This window comes from Excalfactoria chinensis, chromosome 1, assembly GCF_039878825.1.
Source record: "Excalfactoria chinensis isolate bCotChi1 chromosome 1, bCotChi1.hap2, whole genome shotgun sequence".
Classification (NCBI taxonomy): domain Eukaryota; kingdom Metazoa; phylum Chordata; class Aves; order Galliformes; family Phasianidae; genus Excalfactoria; species Excalfactoria chinensis.
Genome location: NC_092825.1, coordinates 45,296,080 through 45,305,800, shown reverse-complemented (window position 1 = coordinate 45,305,800; position 9,721 = coordinate 45,296,080). Strand labels below are relative to the sequence as shown.

At 50.9% G+C, this 9,721-nt stretch overlaps 2 protein-coding genes across 4 annotated transcripts; one reads left to right on the top strand and one right to left on the bottom strand.

Annotated features, from left to right (window-relative positions):
• Positions 1-2,729: 2,729 nt before the first annotated feature.
• On the top strand, positions 2,730-7,886 carry TMEM140 (transmembrane protein 140). Of its 3 annotated transcripts, XR_011904445.1 has the most exons (4): positions 2,730-2,836; positions 4,712-4,849; positions 5,545-5,639; positions 6,318-7,886. XR_011904445.1 is itself a non-coding variant. In XM_072342645.1 (3 exons), exon 3 carries the CDS (start codon positions 6,344-6,346, stop codon positions 6,956-6,958), a length of 615 nt encoding a protein of 204 aa, XP_072198746.1. In that variant the 5' UTR covers positions 2,735-2,836; positions 5,545-5,639; positions 6,318-6,343; the 3' UTR covers positions 6,959-7,092. The 3 variants fall into 3 exon arrangements, 2 of the variants coding, with proteins under 2 accessions (XP_072198746.1, XP_072198756.1); XM_072342645.1 differs by lacking the exon at positions 4,712-4,849 and having other exon boundaries at positions 2,735-2,836; positions 6,318-7,092; XM_072342655.1 differs by lacking the exon at positions 2,730-2,836 and having other exon boundaries at positions 4,720-4,849; positions 6,318-7,092.
• Positions 7,887-7,980: 94 nt separating this feature from the next.
• CYREN (cell cycle regulator of NHEJ) lies at positions 7,981-9,255 on the bottom strand. Its single transcript, XM_072342672.1, has 3 exons — positions 9,097-9,255; positions 8,953-9,019; positions 7,981-8,838 (listed from the first exon to the last, which is right to left on the bottom strand). The coding sequence occupies exons 1-3, from the start codon at positions 9,237-9,239 to the stop codon at positions 8,584-8,586; spliced, it is 465 nt and encodes a 154-aa protein (XP_072198773.1). The 5' UTR covers positions 9,240-9,255; the 3' UTR covers positions 7,981-8,583.
• Between the last annotated feature and the right edge of the window lie 466 nt (positions 9,256-9,721).

Here is a 9,721-nt window from a genome sequence, read left to right as displayed (position 1 = left end):
ACCTTCCTTCTCACCAGCCTATGAACTCTCACAGTAATCCTGCAGGCTGATTACAATGGGGCAGTACTTGATATAGCTGAGAAGTTCTTCAAATAGCTAAAGAGAACACAGTTCTTCTGTGAAGATTCCCTTAGGAATCGGTACCAGAGTCATTGCCAACTTCTGAGAATCTAGTGTAGTAGTTTATTTTGAAAACAGCAGGCTAAAATAAGCAAAACACATTTGAAAGTCCCAGGTCACCTGTGCTTTACTTTTGATTGTTATTGTTAATGAAACTTTTCCTCCACACAGTCTTCCAGCCCTTTTCCCCAAGCCTGTAGCATTGACTGGGTTAGTTGTGGCCTAAGCGCGGGACCGGCACTTGGTCTTGTTGAACTTCATCCCATTGGCCTCAGCCTGTCCAGAGCCCTCTGAAGGGCCTTCATATCTTCACGCAGATCTGCACGTCCTCCAAAATTGATGTCATCTGCAAACTTACTGAGGGTGCGCTCAATTCCCTTGTCCAGGTCATCGCTAAAAATACTGAACAGGACAGGCCCCAGAACTGACCCCTGGGGAACACCATTCATGACCATTCACCAACTGCATTTAATTCCATTCACCACTACTCTCTGGGCCCGGCCATCCAGTCAGAATGTACCAATAAAGGATGTACCAGCCCAGGCCACAGGCTGCAGCTTCTCCAGGAGAATACTAATGGAGATGGTGTTAGCAGCTTTGAAGAAGTCTAAATAGACTACACCAACTGCCTTTCCCTCATCCACCAAGCAGGTCACTCAGTTATAAAAGGAGATCAGGTTAGTCAAGCATGACCTGCCTTTCATGAACCCAAGGATGACCATCCTGACTTAAAGTACAGATTTGCTTTATCTTAAGGACACGCATACAAAGATTTGTAGAAATGTTAGTTCTTACAACAATCAGAATTTGTGTGTACGGAGCCAAAGAGGTAGCCAGGGGACACCTGTAAGATGCCCACAGGACAACGATGACAGGATATATTGCAACCTGCACAGCCTCGATGCATCATCTTCCACTGTCTGAAGGTCTGGAAGGAGAAGGAAAGGAAACTACCTGCCAGAAAGGCAGCTGAAGGTGTGGAAGGTGACCTCCAGAATAAGGTGAAGAAGAGCCTGAACACTCTCAGACATATGGTCTTATTTTTGGGTGTGGAGCCAGGCATTGGACACAGAGATCACTATTGGTCCCATCCAAATCGAGATATTCTATGATTTTATAATTCTAGGTCAGCTAGGACTATGGGCAAGTCTTGAGACAGAGGCTGACTGGACCTCTCCCTGCTGGCTGCCTTGGGATCCCAGGAGGCATTGCAAGCACCAGAGTCCAAGGCTTGCAGGGGAAAAGGGAAAACTCCTCAGGGATCACTGAGGAATCATCTGTCATCAATGCACAGTCTGGAAACCAGTTAGGGCCAGAAACATGCCATGCTCCAAGGGTAACATTCCCAAATGCTGGATTTATTAACCTGAGCAGTGCAGAGAAGGCCAGACAGAGACATATGCAAAGACCAAAACCAGGCTGCATGGCCAGGTTTCACACTCATGAGGGCTGAGGTGCAAAAGATGGGGAGAGCATCAGCCACCCCTGGAGGACGGTGGTTCCAGGAGAAGTGCTGTGACATGATAAGCATGGCCTGGTTAGCTGAGAAAGCAAGCCCACTGTGGCAGTCATCCTGACTGCTCCAGCCAACAGGACCCCAATACAGTGTGAGGTACTCTGGGTACTGACAGCAGCAAAGGAGCTGGTTGACCACCTGACCCAGACCATACATCTTTTTTCTTCCTGAAAGGCTGAAATGTGGCATGAGGCTGAATGGTGTGGTGCCCTGCTTGAGAGCATTGATTTGCCTCCTGCCAGCACATGTGTCCTCACTGGAACTGAGGTCTCACCTCAGCAGTCTCTGCCCATTCCTCAATCCCCCAGCTGGCAACCACAATGCTTAGATGATGGCCATGCTCACCTCCAAGGCTTCCCTTTGCAGCCAAGCCATTCACCACAGTCAGCTCAGCAGCTGCAGCCTGATTGAGGTTATTTGCTGCAAGCCCTTTCCCTCTGATCTCCCTCACCAAAATCCTTGCCCAATCCACTTGTGATCTGAACCTCCTTGATCCAGCTCCTTAACACCAACATGACAACTGCAAACTGCAGCTGGCAGAGACAATGTTAGCTAGGGGGGCAGAGTGCAGAACAGCAGCTGACAGAAGCACAAATAGGAAAAGGGATCAGAAATCGGGTGTGAGAAAAGGTAGTGTTTTTGCACACAGGTGCTGAATGGGCAGCTTTAGGTGGAGGGTTAAAAACCCAGATCTTTTCTTGCCAACTTCTGCTATGCTTGCAGTGACTCACCAGGAACTCAGGAACACAAGAGGACTGGTGATGCAACTGTCAGCTTCACAGCACCCACACTGCAGCTACATATGGTCATGTCTACAGAATTATTCCAGTGAAGCAAACTCCAATCACCCCCCACAGCTGCCCAAGCCACTTTAGCAGCACAATTCCCATTACACAGTCAGTTATACACAACAGTTGGCAGGGCCAGGAAAAGAAAGTGCAACTCTCCACCCAGCTGAGATAGTGGCAGCTCAGCTTGAGTTCTTTCCTCTCACATGTTTTTTAATAACGCAGTATCTGGGAGGAGCACAGCATCAGGATCCCAGAACCCTCTAAACCAAAACAGAAAGCAGAAGGCATAAAGCCTTGTGTAACAGGGCTTGTACGTCAGAGCTCAGATAGCACAGGACCTGGCAGCAACCACAGGCAGGATCTGCTCTGCAGCTTGTTTCAGCTCTGCACTCATCCTGATGGGCAACCTGTAAGTATCCTCCAGCGGTGTCCCCCACTCCTACAATGGCAATGGGGGGAGCTGCCAGGGTAACAAGGAGTGCTGTCAGGTGCTAATATTGAAGAGAAAGCAGGTTCTCCCTTCTTCCCCAGCTGCGAGGGAGTGCCAGCTTCTTGCTTCTAGGCTCTGCACAGCTGTGTGCCCCTACATGGGGATCACTGGAGGCTCCCCCAGCCACAAAGCCAGACCTGGTCAGAGCTGCATGCGTCCTTTCCTGCTCCCTGTCCACCTGCAGCTCACTGCGGGGAAGGTGCTCCCTGCCTGCAAACAGAGATTGGGAAGGCATGTGCCACCCCGATACCAGCATCCCAATGAGCCCTGTGTTGCACAGATGCCCCAGGCAGCTCTGGGGCACAACACACAGAGCTGAGGCACGGAGCTCCAGCAGCATCAAACCCTGAGGCATGGCAGCAGAGCCAGTTGGAGGCTGGCTACACAGGGGTTGCTTTCTTGCACTGCTGTGTGTAGAGTCTCTCCTGTTCAAAAGTCATGGTCTGGGAGGCAAAGGGGCTGTCCGTGAAAGGCCCCAGCTGTATGTGGATGACAGCTCTTTCCTGTTTATCCCAGCTTCTCTGCCAGGCTGCCTCCAAGGCAGCTGGGACCGGGCTGCAGGCTCACCAACAGTGCTGCTGGTGGGCTGCCAGGCCTTGGCTTCATATCCAGGCTATGTGTCTTCACCCGGTCATGCACTCTGCCCCAGCTAGCACAGGGCACTGGCACAGGCAGATCTGTGCACAGTGGGAGGCTGCAGAGCTAGATCTGCCCGAGGAGGGAGTGGGGCTGCACTGCTGGAAAAGGACAAATAGGTCCTGAGACATGTGAGTCTGCAAGGAAAGGAGAGGACAGGGTCCGGGGCTTCCAAGTGGCATCTGTATGGGAGATTGGTAATCACAGCCTGAACCTCTGATTAATCAGCTGAGGCAAGTATGGGGTCAGCTGTGGGAGCACAGGTGAGAGTGATGTAGCTGTGCTCCCAGAAGGGGTGGAGCTCGACTCCACCCCTTCCAAGACCTCATTTAAGGGCTGACTCCCACTGAAGCAATATCTCTTGGAGATTGCTCACCAGTGAGGACTGCCCCAGCTTCTTCAGCCAAGGCACCACCATTGGTGAGTTTTCCTTTACTTATATTCACTTATACCTTCTGTACATTTGTTACCATCTGTATATTAATAACCAATACAGGCATCATACCTGCAGCATGGGCACCCTGAACTGGCTCTCCTCTACCTCTGCAATACCTTTCCATGAGCATACTAAGCATCTAAATTTGCTTTCTTGCGTGGCAAATGTGATACCACAACTTCTAACTCCTGGTCGGCTTGTTTGTTTGTTTGTTTGGGAGTGGGAGAATAGAAGATGACATAGGATGATTAAGCAGAAACTCCATGCTTCTATAAACCTACCTTCCTTAGGACATCCATGTAGAGCGTGGATGTCCAGCCTTGGGGCTGCACTGTGTGGAGAGGACTTGTCTTGAGCCACATATAAAATAGTAAACACAATAAATGTATGTAAGGTTTTTTGTGGGTTTTTTTTTTCACATTTTCTTGTTGAAACATAAAAAGAGTAACAAAACCATAAAAGTAGTGGGATATTTGACCTTGTTTTTGTGAGACTAATGCATCTGTCTGGTTCAATGGCAGCGGTTGCCATTCTTAGTGAGTTATTAAGGGGTTCGTCATATACTTCTGATGAAATTTTACTCTTTCTGTACATCATCCTGGTCCTGGGCCAGACTCTGAGCACCCTGATCAAGCTGTAGGTGTCCCAGTTCATTGCAGAAAGGAGGATCAGATGGTCCCTTCCAGCTCAAGTGTTTATGGTCATTTGTGTCTTTGTGGTAGGTTCAGAACAGCAGGAATCCTCTGTGCGGCCTCCCAGCATCTCCAAAAGCTCACCGTGAAGAGCTCCAAGGGAGGCCATAAGAAGTGAGGTGCTGACCTGGGGAAGAGCTGTTTGGATCCTGTGACTCTCTTTGTGCTGTGAGTGCTCCTCCTGGCTATAGCTGTAGCTGGGGGAGAGAAGTCTGAAATGGAATTAAGCTGGATCAGACCCTGGGCAACTTGATGTAGCCATAGTGTCCCTGTTCATTGCAGAGGAGTTGGACTAGATGACCTTTAAAGATGCCTTCCAACTCAAATTATTCAATGATCCCATGATTTTTTTTTTTTATCTCTGTACACATTTAGTGTAGGTGTCCCTCTCTCAAACATGTGGGTGGGGGGGAGGGGGATGCTGAAAGACCTCAAGTCACAAGCAGTGCTGCCAGGCACTTGGCAGAGGTGCAAGCAGAGTCTTTCCAGGTGCTCTGAAAACTCTGAAAAACAGAGAGACTGCACCAAATCCATAAGTGTCCGTGGGGAGGGAATTCACACAAGCACAGCATGGGAAGGTTGGCTGTGGGCCCTCTGGATGATGTACCATAGCACAGTTGACAGAGGAGATAACAGGACCACGCTGTGAGCTTCTTGATGGAACTGGTAAATGATTCATAGCAGAGACCATGCTTGGCAAATGCAAGAAAGAGGTTATTTGCAGAGCCTAGCATGAAGCCAAGGTCTTGAGCTCCTTACCCCGTGTTGGTGCTTCTGTACAGACCAAGGTGGCCGGTACTGCAATGCTGTCTGCTTCTGCAGCCAGTGATGCCCGTTCCTGATGCCATTTCCCTGTTTTTCAGCGTGAAGCAGCAGCTGCAGGACAGACTGCACTTCTAGGAGAGCAGCAGGCAGTTGCATTTACCAGCCAGAGGACAGAGGAGGACAGCGGCTTGAGGTCTGTCTGTTGCACCCACCTCCCTGGGCCCCAGCAGGTGCGGGTGGGCAGCTGGGTCTGGGGGTGCCCCTTGGTGATGTCACAGCTGCCCACCTGTGTGGGCATTGCTCCTCAGGCAACCAGGGCAGAGGTGCATCATTCTTGCCTTCCTCGGGTTCAGGGGTGAGGGTGACTGGCCCTGCTGTACTCAGGTCTTCAAGGGGATGCAGGGACCTTGGGGGCATGTGGAAAAATGGGGCACTGGTGGCACCAGGTGTACCAGGGCTGTGGGGGCTGGGGGTAAAGCTGCACTTCAGACTCTTTCATGCCTGCATTCTGCTCAGCCGTCCAAAGATCACAAGGGATGTCCTCGTCTGTCCAGAACTAAATAAGAATTTTCCCAGGATAGCTGTTAACCCCCTCCTTACTGAGCTATAGTGCTTCTCTAGCCTGCTGACACATTCCTGTCTTGTTCAGTGTGAGGCCATGGTGCAAGGGGCATGTGTGCAGATATGGGAACCACACTGGTCTCATCTCCCATCCCCTCTAACACATTGGGAAGCACAACCAGAGCAGGGCAGAAATACTTGTGCTCCACATGCAGAGGGAGTGCTAGGTTCTCTGTGACAGGCTCAGAGCTCTCTTTGGAAAGGTACCATGCACTATAACCACAGGGTCCTTCCCTTTCATGTTTTGCAGCACGTGGCTCCACAGCGGGCTTCACCATGGTATCAAGAGAGCATGTGGGCCATGGAATGGCTCTGCTGTGTAGGAGGTACATGGGGCACCTGTTCTGTGCACTTACCGTCCTGGAGATTGTCGGGACCTTGGGACTGATGATCTACGCACTGCTGGTGGAAGCAGGGAACCTGGTTGACCTCCCCAAAAAACGCATTGGCTTTTACAACTTCTGCCTGTGGAATGAGACATCCGGGAAGCTGCAGTGCCTGGAAGTCAGCCATCTGCAGGCCATGGGTATCAGCTGGCTAGGAATAGCACTGGCCAGGGTTTGTGTCTACATCTGCTCAATCATCTGCTTCTTCTACCCCCTTTTCCTTGCAAATGTGATGTGCACAGACAAGGTAAAGGGCTGGAGGGCATTGCTCATCATACTCATCACCAAAATGTTACTCCTATCTGGAGGCTTGGGTATATTTCTCCTCCAAACCTCACCATGGATTAACCCCTCCGATCTCACTGGGGGCTTTCTGGCACTGGTTGGGACTATGGCTCTGATTCTGCTCCAGATTCTCACTGTCACTATGTACGCCATCTGGGCCAAGAACATGAACCCGTGTCAAAGCCCTTTCACTGAGGAGGCCTTGGCCATTAAAATCTGAAAATGAAGGTGCAGGATGTTGTGATTTAGAACAGTAATCGTGCTACAGCTTTAATCATTGGCAGGATCCTTAGTCCAGGTGCTCACATCCAGTGTCCTGGTTTCAGCTAGTTATTTTCTTCATTGTATCTGCTACGATGCCATGTTTTGGCTTCAGGATAAAATCAATTTTGATTGACACACCAGTGTTTCAGTTGATGCTGAGCAGTGTTGTGAGCTAAAGATGTTTCAGTTTATCAGCTTCTTGTACTGCCCTGCCAGCAAGGGGACTGAGGAGACACACAGAGCTGGCAGTGGACAGAACCAGGAGAGCTGCCCTAAACTGATCAAAGGGATATCCCATACTATAAAGTACTGTGGAAAACCTCTAAAAACGTTTCACTTTCTCAAATATGGGTGCATTGCTTAGCTGCATGAGTGGAAATCACATGCATATTTTGCAGCCAGAACTAAGGAAAGAGGCTTGCCAAAGAGGGTGTAGCATCAGAGCACAGACTGTCCCACACACCTCGTGCAAGTCTCCCTGCTGCAAAAGATGCCTACGTGACCAGTGTGATAAGGACAGTGTGGCTACAACCTTCAGCTAAATTGGAGGACACGCAGACGTTGAAGTACTTTGTATCTTGTGCTATGTATTGCAGTGGGATATAAAGAACTACTTAACTGATAATTTGCTGTTTCACCTATACTTAGCCCAAGGGAACTTCAAAACCTCAGCAACTCTGAGATGTTCAGGCAGTGATATGTATGACAACACGCAACAGCAGCAGGGAGTGGCCAGGGGGACAGCTACTGCTTGGGGACTACCTGGGCAGTGGTCACCAGGAAGCAAAGAATTGCACTGCACATCCCTTGCTTTGTAAATACACCTTACTATCATTACTGTTATTTTCCTTTTCCGTCTCTGTAAATATATAAATATTTCTTTTTATCAGCCTCTTTGTTTTCTTTTCCTAGATTCTCTTCCACAGCTCCCTGGGAGCTTCTCTTGGGTTTTGAAATTGGAAGCCATGTAAAAACAAGAAAAAAAAAAAAAGTTTATTTAGTGCTTCTCTACTGAAGCTAAGCAGGTACTTACAAAAAAAAAAATTGTATCTTCAAGGCTTTATTCCAAGTAACGTGGGTGCACGAGTTATCACTCTTACCCATATCCTGTTAACCACCTTGCTGGTACCGATCTTCCTTGGGATGTTCTCACCACAGCTGAACCTTGACTCTTCCAGCAGGTGCCATCACAGGCATCCCAGTCATGGGTGGGCTGCAGGTCCACAGCTAAGCTGACAGGCAGTTCATGCCCACAGCAAGTATGCAACCCCTTATTTACTGCCCTGTGTTCAGCCCTATCCAACACAAGCTTGGAGCTCACGATGAGCTGGGACTCAGCTTAGGCTCCGCTTAGTGTCCAGCATGCATCACCACTCTTGAGTTTGCACAGTAACTGCATTCCTGTGCTTGTGAGGGTTTGTAGTGTCCCAGCAACAAGATATGGGGTAAGGGAGACCAGCAGGACACTGCCTGATACATGATTCAGGAATGCCCTCTCTGAGGGCACCCAACCTTCTCCTTCTGGATGGGCTGTGCCCTCCGAACCCTGTCCTTGCCTGCACAGCTGTGGTAGAGGCAATGCTAAGTGAAGAAGATCTCCCTGACATATTTCAGAGCATCATCCTCAGAATCATCAAGGCCAGCCTTCTCTGCATCCTTGCTGGCACCAGAAGGAGATGGAGGGCTCTGGCTGTGGTCACTGCCCTCCTCCACGCTTGCCGTGCCTCCCGGAGCCTGGCTCGGTGCTGCCTGGAGCTCCTGTTCCACTTGCTCGAGGTCCTGCTCCTCTTGACTCCCGCTGCAGGCCTTCTCCTCAGCTCCCTCGCACTGCAAGCTCTGACACAAGGACCATCAGCCGTTCCCACACAAGGCAACGCCAAAGGGCTGCCCTGCGGGCCGCAGCCAAGGCGAGGTCGGTGTGCTCGGGGTGAAGGGAAGCCGCGGGCTCACCTCAGCCAGCACGCTCAGCGCCACGTCCACCAGCTCCGCCTCGTTCATGCAGTACACAGTCGCTGCCCTGGGCATAGCAAAGAGACAGCTTATAGCGGGGAGCGCTCCGGCCTCACCGACCCTCTCCCCGCCCGGCAGCATTACCTGTGCTCCGCCGCCGTTTTCTGCCGTCGCCGCCGGACCCGGTCCGGCAACCCCTTCCGCCGCTCGCCTTCCCCCACAGCCCCCATCCAAGCGGGCAGCAGCCGCCGTCGCTTCGTCGCCGCCATCTTGTGTGCAGCCGCCATCTTGCGCGCCGCAGCACGTCTCGCGGCTGTCCCCTCCCGGCCCGCCTCGCGCTACGCACCGCCAGCGGGCTGAAGGGTCTTTTTCTGGCTACCGCTGCACATAGGGAATGCCTCATCCCTGCCCTGACCACCACAAGGCTAGGCAGGAAACTTCTCGCCCTTACCTTCCACTGAGTTTCCTGCCTTTAGAAAAGGCTGCTGGCATTATTTCCTGGTCTAGAAAGCTGGCTGTAGTCCCCATCCCCTCAGTTCCCCAGCAAAACAAAGGTAAGAAAGTCTACTCCTCTAATATCCCCCGCCCCATATGGGGTGATACTGAGCACCTCAGCCTCGGGCTGGATCCTGACAGGGCTTCTGACAGAGTTCAAAGAAAGTGAGGGCACTCAGCCAAGCGGCTTTTATTTCCAGACACCTCCAATGGAACATCTCTCACTTACCTACTCCGCTGCACAAAGATACTCTGACTTCACAAACAGAGATTA

Bases quoted from the DNA above. Each gene is read 5' to 3' on its own strand.
- TMEM140 (XM_072342645.1), top strand. From the start codon at position 6,344: ATGGTATCAAGAGAGCATGTGGGCCATGGAATGGCTCTGCTGTGTAGG.
- CYREN (XM_072342672.1), bottom strand. From the start codon at position 9,239: ATGGCGGCTGCACACAAGATGGCGGCGACGAAGCGACGGCGGCTGCTG. The intron at 9,020-9,096 runs GTAATGCTGCCG...TGCTATGCCCAG, and splicing joins AAAACGGCGGCGGAGCACAG to GGCAGCGACTGTGTACTGCA. The intron at 8,839-8,952 runs GTGAGCCCGCGG...TCCTTGTGTCAG, and splicing joins CGCTGAGCGTGCTGGCTGAG to AGCTTGCAGTGCGAGGGAGC.